The sequence below is a fragment of the Hyperolius riggenbachi genome, chromosome 4 (genome assembly GCF_040937935.1).
Source record: "Hyperolius riggenbachi isolate aHypRig1 chromosome 4, aHypRig1.pri, whole genome shotgun sequence".
NCBI lineage: Eukaryota > Metazoa > Chordata > Amphibia > Anura > Hyperoliidae > Hyperolius > Hyperolius riggenbachi.
This window is the reverse complement of record NC_090649.1, coordinates 358425718-358450563: the sequence shown is the minus strand read 5'-3', so window position 1 is coordinate 358450563 and position 24846 is coordinate 358425718. Positions and strand designations below refer to the sequence as shown.

Genomic DNA, 24846 nt, shown 5'->3' with positions numbered 1-24846 from the left:
TATGGGTGCTGGGGGAGGTAGAGGTCAGTATAGGTCCTAGGTGGAGGGAGAGGCCAGTATGCCACACAAGGTTTCCTGTCTGGGCCTCTTCACTTGACAGTTTTCCCGATGGGGCGGAGCTTCCCGTGGGTGGGCGGGGCTTATCGCGTTTGGGGGCGGAGCTTATTTTCAGTGCGAGAGGGGCCTTTTTTTGAAGATTTTAAAAAGGGTGGTGCCTGGGCACCCAGAGCACCCCCCTGTGCACGTGCCTGCTCATTGTCTATTGTTGCGAATACTTCTTGTTAGCGCTCAGACCTTTGATAGTTGTAATCAGTAGTGAAAAACATACCAATTGTATTTATCTGTGTATGACTCTTTGCCTGCTTTGACTATTCTTTCTGCCTTGTGATTCTGTACCTCTGCCCATCTGATCTTGTTGCCGACCTTTGCTAGAACTTCACTCTGATTTTGCTTGTCGATTCTGTACCATATCTGCCCGTCTGTTGCCTACCTGATCTGTCTGACTATTCTCTCTCACCAGTGGGCCCTCGCCACTGGTGAGGTTACCGCTGTGGTTCTATCCATAACCTCCATCGCCACTGGTGAGGTTACCGCTGAGATTCTATCAGAAATGCACCAATCACTACACTTTGTGCAATAAAGCTAGTGACTTTGTCATGTCTTACTCGCCATTTGCTTACAATATCTGTATTATTGGTGATTCTGCAGATCACCATATGATCAGATATAGTATCTGAATTATTGGTGATACTGCAGATCACCACATCATCAGAAATCTGTTATCTTGCTGACACTATCGTTACACTCCTGCTGCTGTATTTATTTATTTATTGTATTTATAAAGTGCCAACATATTACGCAGCGCAGATTTCTATCCTCCTGCTGTCTGTGTTCCCACCGCTAGGGTCCACAGAATACATTGCCTGCTTCCAAATGTCACTCTTCCTCCTCCTGCTGTATTTATCCTCCTGCTGTCTGTGTTCCCACCACTAGGGTCCACAGAATACATTGCCTGCTGCCAAACGTCACTCCTCCTCCTCCTCCTCCTGCTGTATTTATCCTCCTGCTGTCTGTGTTCCCACCGCCAGGGTCCACAGAATTATGCGCTGCTGCCATGCGCCACTAGCTATTACGCCACTACAATAGCTATACATGTTCTAAAAAAAAAAAATCTGAGGTGTCTGGGCTGAAAACTAGAGATGGCCTGAACCTCCAACTTTAGGTTCACAAGCCCGGTTCGCGAACCTACCGTGAAATTTTGGTTTGCGCGAACTTTCGCGAACCGCAATAGACTTCAATGGAGAGGCGAACTTAGAAATTTAGAAAAATTATGGTGGCCAGAAAAATGATGGAAAAGATGTTTCAAACGGTCTAAAACCTGGACAGAGACATGGTTGAGTGGGATACACGTCAAAAGTCTCAATAAAAAACCTAGATTTGATACAAACCACTGTTTTAAGGTCAGAAATCTCATTGAATGTTCAATTGCAGGCCTACACTGCTTTACAACATCAGGAAGTGTAATTCTTCCTTCCTCCTTCGGAGGAGGGTCTTGTCTTCCAGGGAATTGTAGGATTTCAAAAGCCAGCTCACATACATTGGCTGGGAATCGAACCCAGGTCTAGTGCTTGGTAGGCAGCTCTCCTCACCACTATACCACCACCAACACTACATGCTGAAGCCAGCCTAGCATGTACCATTATGATATATCCATGAGAAAAATGAGCTTGCTTAGGGATTTGTAGGATGTCAAAAGCCAACTCACATACATTGGCCAGGAATCGAACCCAGGCCTTCCACTTGGTAGGCTGCTATCCTAACCATTATACCACCAACACAACACACTACAATGCTACATGCTGAAGCCAGCCTAGCATGTACCATTATGATATATCCAAGAGAAAAATGAGCTTGCTTAGGGATTTGTAGGATGTCAAAAGCAAACTCACATACATTGGCCAGGAATCGAACCCAGGCCTACCACTTGGTAGGCTGCTATCCTAACCATTATACCACCAACACTTTATCTTAAGGGGCTATAACCCCTTAAGAGAAAGTGTCATTAGGGTCTTGCTGTAACATACAGTGGCTTGCAAAAGTATTCGGTCCCCTTGAAGTTTTCCCCATTTTGTCACATTACTGCCACAAACATGAATCAATTTTAATGGAATGCCACGTGAAAGACCAATACAAAGTGCTGTACACGTGAGAAGTGGAACGAAAATCATACATGATTCCAAACATTTTTTACAAATCAATAACTGCAAAGTGGGGTGTACGTAATTATTCAGCCCCCTGAGTCAATACTTTGTAGAACCACCTTTTGCTGCAATTACAGCTGCCAGTCTTTTAGGGTATGTCTCTACCAGCTTTGCACATCTAGAGACTGAAATCCTTGCCCATTCTTCTTTGCAAAACAGCTCCAGCTCAGTCAGATTAGATGGACAGCGTTTGTGAACAGCAGTTTTCAGATCTTGCCACAGATTCTCGATTGGATTAAGATATGGACTTTGACTGGGCCATTCTAACACATGGATATGTTTTGTTTTAAACCATTCCATTGTTGCCCTGGCTATATGTTTAGGGTCGTTTTCCTGCTACAAGGTGAACCTCTGCCCCAGTCTCAAGTCTTTTGCAGACTCCAAGAGGTTTTCTTCCAAGATTGCCCTGTATTTGGCTCCATCCATCTTCTCATCAACTCTGACCAGCTTCCCTGTCCCTGCTGAAGAGAAGCAACCCCAGAGCATGATGATGCCACCACCATATTTGACAGTGGTGATGGTGTGTTCTGAGTGATGTGCAGTGTTAGTTTTCTGCCACAAATAGCATTTTGCATTTTGGCCAAAAAGTTTCATTTTGGTCTCATCCGACCAGAGCACCTTCTTCCACATGTTTGCTGTGTCCCCCACATGGCTTGTGGCAAACTGCAAACGGGACTTCTTATGCTTCTCTGTTAACAATGGCTTTCTTCTTGTCACTCTTCCTTAAGAGCCAACTTTGTGCAGTGCATGACTAATAGTTGTCCTGTGGACAGATTCCCCCACTTGAGCTGTAGATCTCTGCAGCTCGTCCAGAGTCACCATGGGCCCCTTGACTGCATTTCTGATCAGTGCTCTCCTTGTTTGGCCTGTGAGTTTAGGTGGACGGCCTTGTCTTGGTAGGTTTACAGTTGTGCCATACTCCTTCCATTTCTGAATGATCGCTTGAACAGTGCTCCGTGGGATGTTCAAGGCTTTGGAAATCTTTTTGTAGCTTAAACCTGCTTTAAATTTCTCAATAACTTTATCCCTGACCTGTCTGGTGTGTTCTTTGGACTTCACGGTGTTGTTGCTCCCAATATTCTCTTGGACAACCTCTGAGGCCGTCACAGAGCAGCTGTATTTGTACTGACATTAAATTACACACAGTTGCACTCTATTTAGTCATTAGCACTCATCAGGCAACGTCTATGGGCAACTGACTGCACTCAGACCAAAGGGGGCTGAATAATTACGCACACCCCACTTTGCAGTTATTGATTTGTAAAAAATGTTTGGAATCATGTATGATTTACGCTCCACTTCTCACGTGTACACCACTTTGTATTGGTCTTTCATGTGGAATTCCAATAAAATTGATTCATGTATGTGGCAGTAATGTGACAAAATGTGGAAAACTTCAAGGGGGCCAAATACTTTTGCAAGCCACTGTAGATTGTAGTGTAACTATTTCAACTAATGTAACTATTTCAACTAATGTAAAGGTCAGGGTTAGGAATTTACACCAAAAAAAGAAAAGAAAAAAAAAAGGTGGTTAGGCAATTTGTCAATTTAGGGTGAGGCTACGCATATACTGCTGCAGCAGATGTCAGTGCTATACGAATACATAATAATAATAATAGTATGGTAGAACATTACACTATGACTATGGTAGGATTAGAGTGTGAGCTCCTCTGAGGACAGTCAGTGACATGTCTATGTACTCTGTAATGTGCTGCAGAAGATGTGTCAGTGCTATATAAATACTTAATAATAATATGGCAGGGACATTACACTATGACTATGGTAGGATTAGATTGTGAGCTCCTCTGAGGACAGTCAGTGACATGACTCTGTACTCTGTAAAGTGCTGCAGAAGATGTCAGTGCTATATAATTATATAATAATATGTGAGGACATTAGAGTATGACTATGGTAGGATTAGACTGTGAGCTCCTCTGAGGACAGTCAGTGACATGACTATGTACTCTGTAATGTGCTGCAGGAGATGTCAGTGCTATATAAATAAATAATATGGTGGGACACTAGACTATGACTATGGTAGGGATTAAATTGTGAGCTCCTCTGGGCACAGTCAGTGACATGACTATGTACTCTGTCCAGGCAGCGCTGCAGAATATGTCACTGCTATATAAATACATAATAATAATATAGCAGGACATACTATGACTATAGTAAGATTGGATTGGGATCTCCTCTGAGGACAGTCAGTGACATGACTCTGTACTCTGTAAAGTGCTGCAGAAGATGTCAGTGATATATAATTATATAACAATAGTATGGTAGGACATTAGACTATGACTATGGTAGGATTAGATTGTGAGCTCTTCTGAGGACAGTCAGTGACATGACTATGTACTCTGTAATGTGCTGCAGGAGATGTCAGTGCTATATAAATACATAATATGGTGGGACATTAGACTATGACTATGGTAGGGATTAGATTGTGAGCTCCTCTGGGCACAGTCAGTGACACGACTATGTACTCTGTCCAGGCAGCGCTGCAGAAGATGTCACTACTATATAAATCTATATATATAAAATCAGATGTATGTGTGTGTGTGTGTGTGGATGTGCCGCGAGCACGCGAAAACGGCTTGACCTGATTTGAACGAAACTTGGTACACAGATCCCTTACTACCTGGGATGATATGTTCTGGGGGTCTCGCGGCCCCCCTGCACACCTGGGAGGAGCTACAAACAGCAAATCAGATTCCACCCATTCAAGTCAATGGAAAAAATGTAAAAGGCTGCCATTCTCACAGTAATCAAGCCAGAGTCCTCAAACATGGCACAGTTGGTCACTTGGTGACCGAGGTTACAAATCCAGGAAAAGTGGGCGGAGCATACAACAGCCAATCAAATTTCAGCCGTTCATTTTAAATGGGAAAATGTAAACTGCAGCCATTCTTAGACTGTTAATCACAGAGTTCTCAAACTTGACACAGTTGGTCACTGGGTGAATGAGATTAGGATTCAAGAAAATGGGTGGAGCCTACAACAGCCAATCAAAATTCACCTGTTGATTTTCAAGGGGAATATTTAAACTTTTGCTATTCTTACACTTTTAATGGCAGAGGCTTCAAACTTGCTACAGTCGGTCATTGGGTGACTGGGGTCCAAATTCACTAAAGGGGCGGTGCCACATACAGCCAATCAGATTTCCTTGGTTGATAAACTGCTTCCATTCACACATTTTTGATGCCAGGAACCTGACAGCTCACAAACTTGGTCATTGAGTGACTGTGTGTCAAGGTTACAGAAAGTGAGCCAAAACAACTTTTACTGGGAAAATATAAACTTCAATTCAATTAAAATTCTTACACCGTTAATGGCAGGGTTCTCAAACTTTGCACAGTTGGTCATTGGGTGACAGATTAAGATTTTGGAAGGTGGGGGGAGCCTACAACAGCCAATAAAAATTCACCTTTTGATTTTCAAAGGGAATATTTCATCTGCTACCATTCTCTTATACTGGTAAAAGTAGATGCCTCAAACCTGGTACAGTTGGTCACTGGGTGACTAGGGTCCAAATTCAGGAAGGGGGCGGAGCCACAAACAGCCAGATTTGTTTATTTTTCAATGGGAATATACAAAGTATTGATACCAAGGACCCCAAAGCTGATAAACTTGATAATTGAGTGACTGTATGTCAAGGTTAGAAAAAGTGGGCGGTGCCAACAACTTCATTTTTTACATTGCAGGGTTCCCATACTTTACACAATTGGCCACTGGGTGACTGGGATGAATATTTAGAAATGTGGGTGGATCCTACAACAGCCAATCAAAATGTACCTATTGATTTTCAAGGGGAATATTCACATTGCTACCATTCTCGCACTGTTAGTGGCAGAGGCCTCAAACCTGATACAGTCAGTCATTGGGTGACTGGGGTCCAAAGGGGTGGAGCCACAAACAGCCAATCAGATTTGTTAGGTTGATTTCAGCCATTCTGTTATTGGCAGGGTTCTCAAACGTGACACAGTTGGCCACTGGGTGACTGGGACTAATATTCAGATAAGTGGGTGGAGCCTACAGCAGCCAATCAAAATTCACCTTTTGATTTTCAAGGGGAATATTTACATTGCTGCCATTCATGCACTCTGAATGGCAGAGGCCTAACATCTGCTACAGTCAGTCACTGGGAGACTGGGGTTTAAATTCTGAAGGGAGCGGGCCAAAAACAGCCAATCAGATTTGTTTAATTTCAATGGCAAAATGCAACTTATTGATGCCAAAGACCCCAAAGCTCATGAACTTGGTCATTAAGTGACTGTATGTCAAGATTAGAAATAGTGGGCGGAGCCAAAAACAACTAACTTTTTACATGGGGAAATGTAAACTTCAGCTTTTCTTACACTGTTAATGGCAGGGTTCTCAAACTTCACACAGTTGGTCACTGAGGGACTGGGATTAATATTCGGAAAAGTAGGTGGCGCCTAGAAGAGCCAATCAAAATTCACCTTTTGATTTTCAAGGGGAATATTGAAACTGCAGCCATTCTCACACTGTTAATAGCAGAGGCTTCAAACCTGCTACAGTCGGTCGTTAAGTGTTTGGGGTTCAAATTCAGTAAAGGGGCGGAGCCAAAAACAGCCAGATTTCTTTGCTGGATAAACTTCTTCCATTAGCACAATTTTGATGCCAGGAACCCAAAAGCTCACAAACTTGCTCATTGAGTAGTGACTGTGTGTCAAGCTTACAAAAAGTGGGTGGAGTTAAAAACAGATTTTTCTGGGAAATTGTAAAGTGCAGCCCTTCTTCACTGTTAATGGTAGGGTTCTCAAACTTAGCATAGCTGGTTACTGGGTGACTGGGATTAATATTCAGAAAAGTGGGTGGAGCCTAAAAATGCCAATCAAAAATCACGTCACTTTTCAAGGATAATATTAAAATTGCTGCCATTCTTGCACTGTTAATGGCACAAGCCTCAAACCTGGTACAGTCGGTCATTGGGTCACTGAAGTTCAAATTCAGAAAAGGGGACAGAGCCACAAACAGTGAATCAGATTTGTTTCATTTCATGGGAAAATACAAATTATTGATGCCAAGGACCCCAAAACTCACAAACTTGGGCATTGATTAGGGACTTTGTGTCCAGGTTACAAAAAGTGGGCGGAGCCAAAAACAAATTTCACTGGGAAAGTGTAAACTGCAGCCCTTCTTACACTGTTTATTTCAGGGTTCCCAATCTTTGCCCAGATGGTCACTGAGTGACTGAAATTAATATTCAGGGAGGTGGGTGGAGCCTATAATGGCCGATCAAAATTCACCTGTTGATTTTCAAGTGGAATATTTAAATTGCTGCTATTTTTACACTGTTAATAGCAGATGCCTCAAACCTGCTACAGTTGGTCATTGGGTGACTGGGGTTCAAATGCTGGAGAGGGGTGGAGCCACAAACAGCCTATCTGATTTGTTTAATTTCTATGGGAATATACAAATTATTGATGCCAAGGACCCCAAAGCTCACAAACTTGGTCATTGAGTGTTTGTGTGTTAGGGTTAGAAAGTGGGCGGAGCCAACACCAGTGAAATACATACCCGGGCAACGCCGGGTCATCAGTGGGTGGAGACAAATACAAATTTCACTGGGAAAATGTAAACTGCAGCCATTCTGTTAGCAGGGTTTTTAAACTTTGCACAGTTGGTCACTGGGTGACTGGGATTAATATTCAGAAAAGTGGGTGGGGCCTACAAAAGTGAATCAAACGTCACCTGTTGCTTTTCAAGGGGAATATTTAATTGCTACCATTCTTGAACTGATAATGGCACAGGCCTGAAACCTGGTACAGTTGGTTATTGGGTGACTGGGGTTCAAATTCAGAAAAGGGGGTGGAGCCACACACAGCCAATCAGATTTGTTTCATTTCACTGCAGATTATTGATACCAAAGACCGCAAAGGTCACAAACTTGGTCAGTGAGTAATTGTGTGTTAGGGTTAGAAAAAGTAGGCGGAGCCAACACCAGCCAAATGCATACACGGGCAACGCCGGGCAATCAGCTAGTACATAATAATATAGCTGGACATACTATGACTATAGTAAATTGGATTGGGATCTCCTCTGAGTACAGTCAGTGACATGACTAAGTGCTGCAGAAGATGCCAATGCTATATAAATGCACATTAATTTAGTAGGTAAATAAATAAGTAGGCAATTATACTGTGACTATGGTAGGATCGTGAGCTCCTCTGAGGATAATCATTGACATGACAATTTACTCTGTAATGTGGTGTGGAGGACATGAGCACTATATTATACTTAGAGCTGGTTCACACGGGCAGCGGCGGTGCCATTGTTTATACAAACCCCACGTTTGGAACCAGATTTTCCCATCATCTGCCCAGCACTTCTGTGGTCCCATAGCAGGTGTTAAAAGCATTACATGACACAGTGGTTGGATGCTTTTGGAGATGTAAAGAGGGAAGGACAGATAGGATGAGAGAGTATGAAGTTTAAGGACTGGGAGGAGGGGAGAAGCAGTGAGAGTGACAGGACATGGGAGAGGACAGCAGGATAAGTGTTTAGGGGGCATGAAATACAGCATTCTGGGAGTAAAGGTAGGAAGCACTGCAGATTATGACCAGGCTAAGCAGGATTCTGTCTACAACGAGCAGAAAGATGTAAGATCATTTCTGCTGTCAGAGTCAGAGTCACACAGGCTTCAGTCATTGAAGGATCATCACAGCCTGACTTTGCTCTCTCATTACTTCCTGTGTGCTCTCCTCTTCACACACAAAGCCAGGCAGCTCTGTTCCGTTATCTTATTGATAGATAAGGCTGCAGTGATTGCTGGGCTCGCCCCACACAAGCACGCAGCACCCTCACTTTCTATAAGTCACTGGCTTGGGAGAAGGGGGAAGGAGGGGGAGAGAGACAGAGAGCTCCCAGCTGGGCACTCACTCCGTATTCCGTAGGGGCTGAGCAGGGCCGGGCCGAGGCAGAGGCAAGAGAGGCTCCAGCCTCGGGGCGCAGTGTAGGAGGGGATGCACAACTCATTCAGCTATCATTCAACTATTGTGTTTGAAGCAGAGAGAAATAAGAAAAGGAGATACATGGCAGTGACTGCAAGCCAGATAACTAGAGATTAAGGTGTTGGGAGCCCTGGGACACCTCTTAGTCTAATAACAATCAGTGTGTAACGGCTGGTGTGGGGGATGGAGGGGCGCACTTTGGTGTCTCAGCCTTGGGTGCTCGAGGACCTTGTCCCGCCTCTGGGGCTGAGTGACTGCGTGTAGTACAGTAAGTTAGCAGCAATACATTTACTGAGAGACACACTTCACTAGACACTTGTTATGCACGTTGCTTCCCCTCCCCGCAGCCCTCTCCATGCTTACAGTGCCAATTTTCTTCCTCTCTTGAATCTCCCGGCTTGGCTTGGCTATGTGGCTAGCAGAGTGCTCAGTCCCTCCTCCCTTCAACGTCATCAGAGTGGAGAGGAAGGGAGGGCGCTCTCTTGCTGCGTGTATGCAGGAGAGACTAGAGAACAGCGCGGCTGCAGCAGACAGCTGATTGCCGAACAACAGCTGATCTGCTGCTGGTATGTGACAGCCGCCCCAGCTCTCTTGCTACTTTTCTTCCGCCCTTAGGCACGGGCCCATTGGCCTGTGCGGAAATCCGGCCATGACTAATGTACCCTTCTTAAACTTGAAGATTGTATACAAACGTAAGCAGACTGCAGAGTGGCACAGCAGAAGTGTGCTGGGCCCATAACCCAGAGGTTGATGGATCAAAACCAATCTCTGCTAGGCATGATTTCATTTTTGCACCTCGCTTTATCGCATGGGCAAAATGGTTTCCATAGCCCTGTAAGAGAAAGTGTAAAAAGGGCCCTGCCGTAACATAGATATTACGGTAGCTAAGACTACTCCTGGGCCTTTCTTGTAGTTGAAGAGATGAGAGAACTGTGACACCACTTAAAAAAAAACACAGCAAACAGAGAAGCTTCCCCATATTGGAGCATTGGATTAGGTAAAGTCTTAAGCCAATGTGTTGTAAAAGACACAAGTAAGCTTTAGGTTAGCAGGAATGGTTGCATGGCCACCTAGCTTTTCATCCTTCCCAGGCCAGCTAGGCTGACTTTAGCCTGTAGTGTTGGTGGAATAGTGGTGAGCATAGCTGCCTTCCAAGCAGTTGACCTGGGTTCAATTCCTGGCCAATGTATGTGAGTTGGCATTTGATATCCTACAAATCCCTAAGCAAGCTCATTTTTCTCTTGGATATATCACAATGGTACATGCTAGGCTGGCTTCAGCATGTAGCATTGTAGTGTGTTGTGTTGGTGGTATAATGGTTAGGATAGCAGCCTACCAAGTGGTAGGCCTGGGCTCGATTCCTGGCCAATGTATGTGAGTTGGCTTTTGACATCCTACAAATCTCTAAGCAAGCTCATTTTTCTCTTGGATATATCATAATGGTACAAGCTAGGCTGGCTTCAGCGTGTAGTGTTGGTGGTGGTATAGCGGTAAGGAGAGCTGCCTACCAAGCACTAGACCTGGGTTCGATTCCCGGCCAATGTATGTGAGCTGGCTTTTGAAATACTACAATTCCCTGAAAGACAAGACCCTCCTCCTGCAGAGGAGGAGGGAGCTGTTGTGGGGTGCAATATAAGGAATAACAATCAGCCAGGAGCAAGCTAACAAGCCTACAAGAGCCTAACTAAGCTCTCCCTAGAAGAGTATGTCAGCAGCTGTCCCTTAACTAATTACTGCAGGCAGACGAGTGAGTAAAACGGCTGGAGAACCTTGCCTTTTATAAGGGGGGGGGGGAGGCTCCAAGCGTGAGTGTAGTCTGATTGGTAACAATGTACCTGCTGACTGTGATGTAGAGGGTGGAAGTTGATCTTAATGGAGCATTATGGGGTGAACCGAACTTCCGGGAAAGTTCGCCTGCGAAGGCGAACCACCCAAAGTTCGTCTGGAACCGTTCAGGCCATCTCTATTAAAAACTGTGCTGTCCCAGTTGTGCATTGGACACAATGTGGGCTTCACGACTACTGTCCGGAACCTCCTGCTGTATGGTGTGTATTATTACAGCCAAGGGTACCAACACTAAGTGCCACGGCCTACTACATTGCCTGCTGCCACATGTCACTCCTCTTCCTCCTGCTCCTCCTGCTGCTGCTGTACTTAACCTCCCACCGCCAGGGTCCATTTTTATTTAACTACAACTATTTAAAGGTGATTTCCCTTTAAAAAAAAAAGGCCTACCGAATTCTCGAACACGAATATTTCCCGAAATCATGAACACGATTACGAACCGAATTTGAATCAAATTTGGTGGTCGTGATCGAATTCGAATCCGAATTTGCCACGGACCCGAAGTTGAATGTACTCGAATCGTATTTGGGTACATGTGAGCATGCCTGGCCGTGAGAAAAAAAAACGCAATTGTAATCGGTTCTCTGCACCAATTGTCATTGAGGTGCCAGATCAATTGTCATTGCTGCTAGCCAGAGGACCATGTGGTTAGCTGCCATCTTGTCTGAACTTTGCTCCTGAACTAAAACAAAGGATTGTTCCATGTGCTCAGATTTCCCAGAAGGACATATTTTTCTCCTGAATTTAAGTATTCGTTTTATTTCTTCCTTTACTTTTATTTTTATACCGCGCTACTATTGTCTCTATAATTATTGATTTTAATGATTTTCTGTATATATTAATTATTTATATTGCATTTATAATAAAAGGCTTCTAAAAGTCATTTATTTGTTCAGCTACCCCTGCTATTCAGCCACACAGAAAGAATCCTAGCCTTCTGAAGACTTGCTACTGAGAATTGTGGTTATTAGTCAGAGTGTGTGTTTTAACCGTTTTATTTGCAGGTATTAGTATCAGTGAGGTTAGGCCTTCTGCCCTTCTGCAGAAGTGGTGGCAGTTTTATACCCCGAAATAGTGTGTAATTTGTGTTACTGTAACTCACAAGCTCCCTTCTAGCCTGTCTGTTGCCAAAATTCCAGTGGTTTCTGCGCACCAATTACGACCACAGATTGCATGGTCTGTGTGCTGGAACTGATTGGAAGGCATTGTGCGGTCTGGCCACCAGGGGGCATGTGACAATTATTACCAACACTGGACCAATAGAGAACTAATACTGTGTTTGAGGGAGGGCCCCTCTGGCCCAAGTGCCCCCATGCGGTCACAACCTCTGCAACCCCTATCGCTACGCCACTGTACACACTGGCCCATATGCAATAAATGTTTTCTTCTGAGTTTTCTCCTAGGTGAAATCTTCAGGATTTGGCAACAAAAGCATTTTGTTTTATGCACATGGAAGTGACATTTTCTTTTAAGGGGATTGAGAAATGAATTACCATAACTTGTTAGTATGAGAGCCTAAATTGGGTACTAGGGTACTGGATGGCTTGAATTCCAGATGGGATAATAATCTTTTATATTGATATACAGTATGTATGAGTGTCTATCATTGATGTATATACTTTGTACAGCTCGTTGCAATATCTGTGTTAGATATCTGGTTAGATTAATTACCATAGAAAGAGACGGAGCGCACAATAGTGCATTACCTATGTTTATTTTCAGCGATGAATTAAAAGTTGTACTTACAAAAGTTCCAAGTTAAAAACGCTTCTCAGCGGTAAAGCCAACCGCTTGATATCCCAGGCAGGGCGGCAGCAGCGCACTGTGGCCAGCAGCGCGGGTCCCGATGATTGGGGGGAGCCGTCTCACTGTCGGGATGGGCGTGGCTGAAGTTCAGTAGGCGTGCAGCGTCATTACGCGTTTCGGCGCTCTGCGCCTTCGTCAGATGACGCATGCACGCAACACGGAGGGTTTTAAACAAACCTCCGTGTGTTGTCATGGTGATTATACGCCATGGCATCAATGAAAAAAACTTTATTCAGCAGTTGCTGGGGCGGACAAACCACAAGTATAGAAATACAAATTAAGGGAAAAACTCGTCATCAGCGGTGCTGGCTCACAGGGCGCTGTGCGCTCTCATGTGGATGGATTACTGATTACATCTTTTAACATACATGTTAAACATACATGGTAAACAACAGAACACCACAAGGGGGGAAAAAAACTCCCCTCAAAACCATTCAAAAGCACGCATTCGTGCATGAGCTGTTACATCTCTAAGGGTTCCATACATTCAAAACGCATCATGCAATAAATGTAGCAGGCGATAATCAGTATATAGGAGGAAATAAAAACATTAAAACCTAAAACATAAAAATCTGGAACTTATAAATTATACCACATTATAAATGGTTCCTATAAATAGATTAAGCATATAATATAGGATATGATTTATTCAAACGGTCTAATGGACCTATGAAATATGCTCCCATAAGACCTATGTATAAAACCAATATATGAAACGATCTAAAAATGGGACCCATTAACTAAGAAACACAAGTGTATGGTGTCGATAGGGGTGGGGTACCTAGATGTCAAAACGTAAACCATATAAGATATGAGGAATGTTTGTTAGCCTATTCCTCGAATGTTCTTCAACACGGATAGGAGGGGGGGGGGGGAAACAAGGGGGGGGGAGGAAGAGGAGGATGGGGGATGGAAAAAACAGAAGGGTTGAGGAATGGAGGAAAAGGGGGGGGAATGTTGAGATTAGGTGGAATGATGTATGGCCTTTGTTGTACAGCTAGATATTGTTCATAACCTGCTAGGGCCAATTCCTATCTTATAACATACTCACCACCCTCATCTAGTGCGATATCTGCTAGGGGGTAGGGGTGCTGCGGAAAGAAGGACAAAGAGAAAGGGCATTAATCATTATTACAACAATTCTCAGTAAGTTACAGTCTTAAAAAAAAAATTTTGAAATTTTTTTTTACAAATATGTGGAGATCTCAAGACTCTCATTGAGACCATTGGGACTAAGCGCATTCATTTTAAATATCCAAAATGTCTCGCGTTCACATAGTTTTCGAAATCTTTCTCCTTTGTAAATTCTTTGGGATCAGTTCAAGCCCCATTATTCTAAGGGTGGAGACAGAGCTTTCATGATGATCCTTGAAATGACGGGGGACACTATGTTTCTCACTTTCATCCAAGATATTGCACTTATGTTCCCCAAGTCTCTGTCTGAGGGGGCGAGTCGTGCGGCCTACGTATGCCTTTGGGCAACCACAAGTCAAGAGGTATATGACATAATCACTCCCACATGTTATAAAGTCTTTTAGTGTAGAAATATGCTGTTTTCCATCAGTGATTTCCTTTACTCGATGTTGTATGAAAGGGCAACAGCCACATCTTTTAACATGGCACTTGAAGTTCCCCAGTACAGCAGGGAACATACTTTGAGGTTTTTCTACAATCCTTCTTATATTACTGGGCGCGATTGTGTTTTTGACCGATCTGGCTTTTTTAAAAATTATTGTAGGACAGTCAGGAATTATATTTTTCAACAGAGGGTCTTGTTTTAAAATGGGCCAGTTTTGAGTTATTATGGACTTAATTTTATTGTTTCCAGCAGAAAAGGGTGTGACAAAGGATAAATTGGGTTGACACCTGGTCTCTGTATCCAGCTTATTCTTACGAGTAGGTACTGCCCTGAATTCATCCTGTGTGTTCTGTATATGCTTTAGATTGTATCCCTTGTCTACAAATTTTTTACTGAGCCATTCCCCTTGATTAGCGTAGTCAGTATCTGAAGTACAGTTCCTTCGCAATCTGCAAAACTGACTCCTTGGGATGTTTTGGATCCATTTTGCACTGTGACAACTAGTGGCATGTAAATAAGAGTTCCCTGCTGTGGGCTTGAAATGTGTTCTAGAGCAGATCTGCCCACCATCACCAGTGTAGAGTTCCAGGTCAAGAAATACAATCTTACTGTCAGAGGTTACATGGGTAAAAGCTAGACCAAATGCATTGGCGTTACACATTTTAACAAATTGTTCGAAAGTGTCAGTGTCCCCATCCCAGATGATTAGAATGTCATCAATAAAGTGGGTGTAAAATATTAGATGCTCTGCAAACGGGTTGGATGACCAAATATGTTCATTTTCCCAGTATGACATATACAGATTGGCAAAACTTGGGGCAAATCCTGCCCCCATCGATGTACCACAGATTTGTAAGTACAGTTTGTCCATAAAACTAAAGTAATTATGAGACAAAGCATATTGTAACAAATCCAAGATGAACTGGCCCTGTAAAAAGGAAAGTGATCCGTCCTGGATCAGGAAATATTGAACAGCCTCTATGCCTTTCTCATGTGGGATGGTGGTATACAATGATGTAACATCTAGGGATGCCCATAGGTAACCCTTGTCCCATTTATAATTTCGTAACATATCCATAACGTGTAGTGAGTCCCGTGTGTAGGCCTGGGTTTGTAAAACAATGGGTTGGAGAAAAAAGTCCACATAGGAAGAGATGTTAGCAACCAACCCCTCCATCCCTGCCACAATCGGTCTTCCTGGTGGATCTGAAGCATCTTTATGGATCTTGGGTATGTGATAAAAGTATGGTATGGTGGGTTGACTAGGTACCAAAAAATTTTTCTCATGTTCATTCAAAATACCATTGCAGAATGCTTTGTCCACCAGACACTGTAAGTCACTTGTGAACCCTGGTGTGGGGTCTTTGGATAACATTTTGTATGTTGACAAGTCTGAGAGTAGTCTGAGTCCCTCGCTTTGATACTTGACATAGTCCATTAGTACGATCCCACCGCCCTTATCCGCTTGTCTGATAACGATTTGTTTATTGTCAGTGAGTTGTTTGAGGGCATTCTTTTCAGCGGGATTTAGGTTAGAATAGACTTTCTGAGAACTTTCTTTGCATATATTTTTAAACTGATCTAGCACCACTTGATAGTAGGTGTTTAAAAATTGGCCCCTAGAATGAATTGGATAAAATACTGACTTGGGGTGGAAACTGGTGTGTTGGATATTGACATCCGGCACAAACTGTAGCCAGTCGTCCTCATTAGCAATAGGATCATCTGACCATGGCTCGCCCTCTCTCTCACTCTGTGTGGAGGGATTTTCTGTGAAATTAGGTACCTCTATTTTATCTTTTTCTTTTTTTTTCTTTTTTTTTTTTTTCTTTTTTATCTTTTGGACTTTTTTCTCCAACCCATTGTTTTACAAACCCAGGCCTACACACGGGACTCACTACATGTTATGGATATGTTACGAAATTATAAATGGGACAAGGGTTACCTATGGGCATCCCTAGATGTTACATCATTGTATACCACCATCCCACATGAGAAAGGCATAGAGGCTGTTCAATATTTCCTGATCCAGGACGGATCACTTTCCTTTTTACAGGGCCAGTTCATCTTGGATTTGTTACAATATGCTTTGTCTCATAATTACTTTAGTTTTATGGACAAACTGTACTTACAAATCTGTGGTACATCGATGGGGGTAGGATTTGCCCCAAGTTTTGCCAATCTGTATATGTCATACTGGGAAAATGAACATATTTGGTCATCCAACCCGTTTGCAGAGCATCTAATATTTTACACCCACTTTATTGATGACATTCTAATCATCTGGGATGGGGACACTGACACTTTCGAACAATTTGTTAAAATGTGTAACGCCAATGCATTTGGTCTAGCTTTTACCCATGTAACCTCTGACAGTAAGATTGTATTTCTTGACCTGGAACTCTACACTGGTGATGGTGGGCAGATCTGCTCTAGAACACATTTCAAGCCCACAGCAGGGAACTCTTATTTACATGCCACTAGTTGTCACAGTGCAAAATGGATCCAAAACATCCCAAGGAGTCAGTTTTGCAGATTGCGAAGGAACTGTACTTCAGATACTGACTACGCTAATCAAGGGGAATGGCTCAGTAAAAAATTTGTAGACAAGGGATACAATCTAAAGCATATACAGAACACACAGGATGAATTCAGGGCAGTACCTACTCGTAAGAATAAGCTGGATACAGAGACCAGGTGTCAACCCAATTTATCCTTTGTCACACCCTTTTCTGCTGGACACAATAAAATTAAGTCCATAATAACTCAAAACTGGCCCATTTTAAAACAAGACCCTCTGTTGAAAAATATCATTCCTGACTGTCCTACAATAATTTTTAAAAAAGCCAGATCGGTCAAAAACACAATCGCGCCCAGTAATATAAGAAGGATTGTAGAAAAACCTCAAAGTATGTTCCCTGCTGTACTGGGGAACTTCAAGTGCCATGTTAAAAGATGTGGCTGTTGCCCTTTCATACAACATCGAGTAAAGGAAATCACTGATGGAAAACAGCATATTTCTACACTAAAAGACTTTATAACATGTGGGAGTGATTATGTCATATACCTCTTGACTTGTGGTTGCCCAAAGGCATACGTAGGCCGCACGACTCGCCCCCTCAGACAGAGACTTGGGGAACATAAGTGCAATATCTTGGATGAAAGTGAGAAACATAGTGTCCCCCGTCATTTCAAGGATCATCATGAAAGCTCTGTCTCCACCCTTAGAATAATGGGGCTTGAACTGATCCCAAAGAATTTACATAAAGGAGAAAGATTTCGAAAACTATGTGAACGCAAAACATTTTGGATATTTAAAATGAATGCGCTTAGTCCCAATGGTCTCAATGAGAGTCTTGAGATCTCCACATATTTGTAAAAAAAAATTTCAAATTTTTTTTTTTAAGACTGTAACTTACTGAGAATTGTTGTAATAATGATTAATGCCCTTTCTCCGCAGCACCCCTACCCCCTAGCAGATATCGCACTAGATGAGGGTGGTGAGTATGTTATATGATAGGAATTGGCCCTAGCAGGTTATGAACAATATCTAGCTGTACAACAAAGGCCATACATCATTCCATCTAATCTCAACATTCCCCCCCCCCCCTTTTCCTCCATTCCTCAACCCTTCTGTTTTTTCCATCCCCCATCCTCCTCTTCCTCCCCCCCCCCTTGTTTCCCCCCCCCCCCTCCTATCCGTGTTGAAGAACATTCGAGGAATAGGCTAACAAACATTCCTCATATCTTATATGGTTTACGTTTTGACATCTAGGTACCCCACCCCTATCGACACCATACACTTGTGTTTCTTAGTTAATGGGTCCCATTTTTAGATCGTTTCATATATTGGTTTTATACATAGGTCTTATGGGAGCATATTTCATAGGTCCATTAGACCGTTTGAATAAATCATATCCTATATTATATGCTTAATCTATTTATAGGAACCATTTATAATGTGGTATAATTTATAAGTTCCAGATTTTTATGTTTTATGTTTTAATGTTTTTATTTCCTCCTATATACTGATTATCGCCTGCTACATTTATTGCATGATGCGTTTTGAATGTATGGAACCCTTAGAGATGTAACAGCTCATGCACGAATGCGTGCTTTTGAATGGTTTTGAGGGGAGTTTTTTTCCCCCCTTGTGGTGTTCTGTTGTTTACCATGTATGTTTATCATGTATGTTAAAAGATGTAATCAGTAATCCATCCACATGAGAGCGCACAGCGCCCTGTGAGCCAGCACCGCTGATGACGAGTTTTTCCCTTAATTTGTATTTCTATACTTGTGGTTTGTCCGCCCCAGCAACTGCTGAATAAAGTTTTTTTCATTGATGCCATGGCGTATAATCACCATGACAACACACGGAGGTTTGTTTAAAACCCTCCGTGTTGCGTGCATGCGTCATCTGACGAAGGCGCAGAGCGCCGAAACGCGTAATGACGCTGCACGCCTACTGAACTTCAGCCACGCCCATCCCGACAGTGAGACGGCTCCCCCCAATCATCGGGACCCGCGCTGCTGGCCACAGTGCGCTGCTGCCGCCCTGCCTGGGATATCAAGCGGTTGGCTTTACCGCTGAGAAGCGTTTTTAACTTGGAACTTTTGTAAGTACAACTTTTAATTCATCGCTGAAAATAAACATAGGTAATGCACTATTGTGCGCTCCGTCTCTTTCTATAGATATCCTCCTTTACCCTATTGTTTGGAGCGGCACAGTGTGTTTTCCTTACAAGCAAAGAAGACAAACTACTGTGCATGTGTGACTGCAGCCTCCAGAGAGGAGCGCAAGGATCTTTTGTTGCTTTTTGTTTAGATTAATTACCACTCAGGTTCAGCACTGAGTGGGAGGGGTTACCTGTATATAAGTAATTTCCTGTCTTGTTTCTGATGAGCTATGACTATGGACCTGTGTCTGAAATGCATCTGTTGGATGCATCAATAAAGCAATCTGGATTGTATCTTCATACGGTGTGCTGTGGGCATTTTTCTTGTTTTATGTTTTACATACCCAATCTGGATCCCTCGTCCTATGGCTTCCTTTAGCCAATTGACTCCAAGGCACTGCAGAATATGAATCTGGAAAACAATTTTTCTTCCCAGTAATTCCAGAGGATCAATAACAATATCTTCTTCACTTAAGGGCCTATAAAAACACAAAAGTTAAGTTCTAACTTAGAAGATTAGGGCCTTTTGTAAAAGAGCTGCAAAGTTTACATTCTTTGGGGGTAAAATAGAGACATGTTCACAAATGCTTTTTGCACAGTCTTGTAGGTGCATAGAGATACACAATAACTGTCACCCCTAGGGATTAGGACGAACAGCTCCAGGCATAAGGTTATACACACTGGTCGATCACCTGAAGTTGGAAGAAAAAGATTATGGTGCAGAGCACAATGGAATGGCTTTTGGCTGGCAGGGTAAGGAGGGGAAAACGTTTTTGTTTGTCACTGTTGATTATAGACAGGGCTGGATTTAAGACAAGGCCACCTAGGCCATGGCCTAGGGCACCACAGGAGCAAGGGCACCAAAGCAGCAGGCTAAATTGCAAATGCTGCAATGCAGGAAGATCAAGCGAGCTCCTGACCAGGGTACTCTGCTGCTAGCCGCCTGTGCAGCAGCCACCTTGCTCTCTGTGCACGTTTGCATTGTGGCCGGTGGCTATGGACTTGGGCAGCATTGGAGACGGAATGGAAGAGGAAGCTTCTGCACTGGAGGCAAGCGGCGAAATGACTGACACTGATGGCTGCTGCGGTGCGACCTATACTGAATGAGGGGTGGGAAAAGGAGGGATTAAGGGAGTAATCTGGCTACCTATACAGTACTGGAGGGAAGGGGGAGGTCATCTGGCTACATATACTGTGGAGGTTATCAGGCTACCTATACTAAAAGGAAGGTGGGGAGGGGTCATCTCGCTACCTATGGCGAAGGGGGGCAGCTGGTGACAGTGGCCTTGGGCGGTAAAAAGTACAAATCCGGCCCTGATTATAGATCCATCAAGTTGGATTTTGAAATGATGTTGGGCGGCAGCTGTACACTCGCTGGATTCTCAGCCGAGGCTGCCCCCAAAGACTTTACTTGTACACACTCTCTTAAAGAGTAGATATGATTATAAAAGCCACATTCACTTAAAATTAAAGAGAAAGAACATACACAGTGTGCATACAGTTGGCCGAGAAGCATTCAACTGGATGGATGAGTATTTCTGCACTATCTGTGTACATTATACCAACATATAAGTGGAGAAATATATTCTGCTATTGGAGGAAAACTTTTACATCACGCACACAGACGGTAAAAATATACAGTGGGTTGCAAAAGTATTCAGCCCCCTTGAAGTTTTCCACATTTTGTCACATTACTGCCACAAACATGCATCCATTTTATTGGAATTCCACATGAAAGACCAATACAAAGTGGTGTACATTTGAGAAGTGGATCGAAAATCATGCATGATTCCAAACATTTTTTACAAATAAATAACTGCAAAGTGGTGTGTGCATAATTATTCAGCCCCCTGAGTCAATACTTTGTAGAACCACCTTTTGCTGCAATTACAGCTGCCAGTCTTTAAGGGTATGTCTCTACCAGCTTTGCACATCTAGAGACTGAAATCCTTGCCCATTCTTCTTTGCAAAACAGCTCCAGCTCAGTCAGATTAGATGGACAACGCTTGTGAACAGCAGTTTTCAGATCTTGCCACAGATTCTCGATTGGATTAAGATCTGGACTTTGACTGGGGCATTCTAACACATAGATATGTTTTGTTTTAAACCATTCCATTGTTGCCCTGGCTATATGTTTAGGGTCGTTGTCCTGCTGGAAGGTGAACCTCCGCCCCAGTCTCAAGTCTTTTGCGGTCTCCAAGAGGTTTTCTTCCAAGTTTGCCCTGTATTTGGCTCCATCCATCTTCCCATCAACTCTGACCAACTTCCCTGTCCCTGCTGAAGAGATGCACCCCCCGAGCATGATGCTGCCACCACCATATTTGACAGTGGGGATGGTGTGTTCAGAGTGATGTGCTAGTGTTAGTTGTGTTAGTTAGTTTTCCGCCACACATAGCGTTTTGCATTTTGGCCAAAAAGTTCCATTTTGGTCTCATCTGACCATAGCACCTTCTTCCACATGGTTGCTGTGTCCCCCACATGGCTTGTGGCAAACTGCAAACGGGACTTCTCATGCTTTCTGTTAACAATGGCTTTCTTCTTGCCACTCTTCCATAAGACCAACTTTGTACAGTGCATGACTAATAGTTGTCCTATGCAGTGGCGTAGCTACAAACCTCTGGGCCCCGATGCGGAATCTTGATGTGGGCCTCCCCCCGGCAACAACAGCCCCCCCTCCCCCGACAACACCCGACGGATGCACACACATATCAAAATCCCTATAGCCAACTATAGGTACCCCCAGTATAGGTAGTCAGGCATAGGTAAGCCAGTATAGTTGCCCCCGGTATAGGTGAGATAGGCAGGCGCCGCCGGTACAAGTTAGATAGATAGGTGCCCCCAGTACAGGTTAGCTAGGTGGGTGCCTCTAATATAGGTAGCCAGAATAGTTGCCCCCAGCGTAGGTTAGATAGGTAGGTGCCCCCAGTATAGGTTAGTTAGGTAGGTGCCTCCAATATAGGTAGCCAGTTTAGTTGCCACCTGTATAGGCTAGCTAGGTGCCCCCAATACAGGTTAGATAAGTAAGTGCCCCCAGTATAGGTTAGATAGGTAGGTGCCCCCAGTATAAATTAGATTAGGTCGGTGCCCCCTAGTATAGGTTAGATTAGGTAGCTGCCCCCAGTATAGGTTAGATTAGGTAGCTGCCCCCCAGGATAGATTAGGTAGCTGCCCCCAGGATAGATTAGGTAGGTGCCCCCCAGTATAGGTTAGATGAGGTAGCTGCCCCCCAGGATAGATTAGGTAGCTTCCCCCCAGGATAGATTAGGTAGCTGCCCCCCAGGATAGATTAGGTAGCTGCCCCCAAGGATAGATTAGATAGCTGCCCCCCAGGATTAGGTTAGATTAGGTAGCTGCCCCCCAGGATAGATTAGGTAGCTGCCCCCCAGGATTAGGTTAGATTAGGTAGCTGCCCCCCAGGATAGATTAGGTAGCTGCCCCCAGGATAGATTAGGTAGGTGCCTCCCAGTATAGGTTAGATTAGGTAGCTGCCCCCCAGAATAGATTAGGTAGCTGCCCCCCAGGATAGATTAGGTAGGTGCCCCCCAGTATAGGTTAGATTAGGTAGCTGCCCCCCAGGATTAGGTTAGATTAGGTAGGTGCCCCCCAGGATAGATTAGGTAGCTGCCCCCAGGATAGATTAGGTAGGTGCCCCCAGTATAGGTTAGATTAGGTAGCTGCCCCCCAGGATTAGGTTAGATTAGGTAGCTGCCCCCCAGGATAGATTAGGTAGCTGCCCCCAGGATAGATTAGGTAGGTGCCTCCCAGTATAGGTTAGATTAGGTAGCTGCCCCCCAGAATAGATTAGGTAGCTGCCCCCCAGGATAGATTAGGTAGGTGCCCCCCAGTATAGGTTAGATTAGGTAGCTGCCCCCCAGGATTAGGTTAGATTAGGTAGGTGCCCCCCAGGATAGATTAGGTAGCTGCCCCCAGGATAGATTAGGTAGCTGCCCCCCAGTATAGGTTAGATTAGGTAGGTGCCCCCCAGGATAGATTAGGTAGCTGCCCCCCAGGATAGATTAGGTAGGTGCCCCCCAGTATAGGTTAGATTAGGTAGGTGCCCCCCAGGATAGATTAGGTAGCTGCCCCCCAGGATAGATTAGGTAGGTGCCCCCCAGTATAGGTTAGATTAGGTAGGTGCCCCCCAGGATAGATTAGGTAGGTGCCCCCCAGGATAGATTAGGTAGGTGCCCCCCAGGATAGATTAGGTAGCTGCCCCCAGGATAGATTAGGTAGCTGCCCCCCAGTATAGGTTAGATTAGGTAGGTGCCCCCCAGGATAGATTAGGTAGCTGCCCGTCCCCATAATGGAGGGGGGGCCGCAGCCGCGGGGAGGGCAGCCCGACCTCTCCCTCCCTTCCTCTCCCCGGGGCCCCCCCTCAGATGCAGAGTAAGCGGCTAACGGAAGCGCTATAGGCAGAACTCACCTCCGTCCCTGGTTCCAATCGCCGCTGATCTCCTCTCTGGCTGGCTCTGCATAGATGCTTACACACGCAGCTTCCTGTTTAGCCGGAAGCTGCGTGTGTAACAACATCTATGCAGAGCCAGCCAGAGAGGAGATCAGCGCCGAGTGGAACGCAGGGAGGTGAGTTCTGCCTATAGCGCTTCCGTTAGCCGCTTACTCTGCATCTGAGGGGGGGCCCCGGGGAGAGGAAGGGAGGAAGAGGTCGGGCTGCCCTCCCCGCGGCTGCGGCTCCCTCCTACCAGCGCGAACGGGCGCATGGCCCTCCAAACGGAGATGGGCCCCCCGGGCCCCTCCCCCGCCTCCTCAGGAGCCGGGCCCGGTCGCCAAGGCGACCACTGCGACCACGGGCCCTACGCCCTTGGTCCTATGGACAGAGTCTCCCACCTGAGCTGTAGATCTCTGCAGCTCGTCCAGAGTCACCATGGGCCTCTTGCAGAGATGGGACAAGGTCCTCCGCCACCCAAGGATGAGACACCTCCATCCCTCCCACCCCAGTCATCACACATGAATTGTTAGACTAAGAGGCACCCCAGGGCCCTCACCTTAATCTCTTGTTATCTGGCTTGCTGTCACTGCCATGAATACCCTTTTCATATATTTCTTTTCTTCAAACACAATAGGGGAATGATATCTGAGTGAGTTGTGCGCCCCCCTCCTACACTTAGCCCTGAGGCTGGAGCCTTTCTCGCCTCTGCCTCGGCCCGGCCCTGGCCTCTTGACTGCATTTCTGATTAGCGCTCTCCTTGTTTGGCCTGTGAGTTTAGGTGGACGGCCTTGTCTTGGTAGGTTTACAATTGTGCCATACTCCTTCCATTTCTGAATGGTCGCTTGAACAGTGCTCCGTGGGATGTTCAAGGCTTTGGAAATCTTTTTATAGCCTAAGCCTGCTTTAAATTTCTCAATAACTTGATCCCTGATCTATCTTGTGTGTTCTTTGGACTTCACGGTGTTGTTGCTCCCAATAGTCTCTTAGACAACCTCTGAGGCCCTCACAGAGCAGCTGTTTTTGTACTGACATTAGATTACACACAGGTGCACTCTATTTAGTCATTAGCACTCATCAGGCAATGTCTATAGGCAACTGACTGCACTCAGATCAAAGGGGGCCGAATAATTATGCACACACCACTTTGCAGTTATTTATTTGTAAAAAATGTTTGGAATCATGTATGATTTTCGTTCCACTTCTCACATGTACACCACTTTGTATTGGTCTTTCATGTGGAATTCCAATAAAATTGATT

The 24846-nt window shown here is 44.5% G+C and overlaps 1 protein-coding gene and 1 long non-coding RNA gene across 3 annotated transcripts in view; one reads left to right on the top strand and one right to left on the bottom strand.

Moving 5' to 3' along the window:
• The window catches only part of LOC137504035 (uncharacterized), a 458442-nt gene that overhangs the window by 355627 nt on the left and 77969 nt on the right, over positions 1 to 24846 (top strand). The window lies entirely within an intron of this gene.
• The window catches only part of LOC137504028 (kinesin-like protein KIF28P), a 524300-nt gene that overhangs the window by 423876 nt on the left and 75578 nt on the right, over positions 1 to 24846 (bottom strand). For both annotated transcript variants that reach the window (XM_068231935.1, XM_068231937.1), the window contains one exon: positions 19486 to 19620. In XM_068231935.1, coding sequence (XP_068088036.1) covers positions 19486 to 19620 — 135 coding nt within the window. The remainder of the gene's footprint in view (positions 1 to 19485; positions 19621 to 24846) is intronic.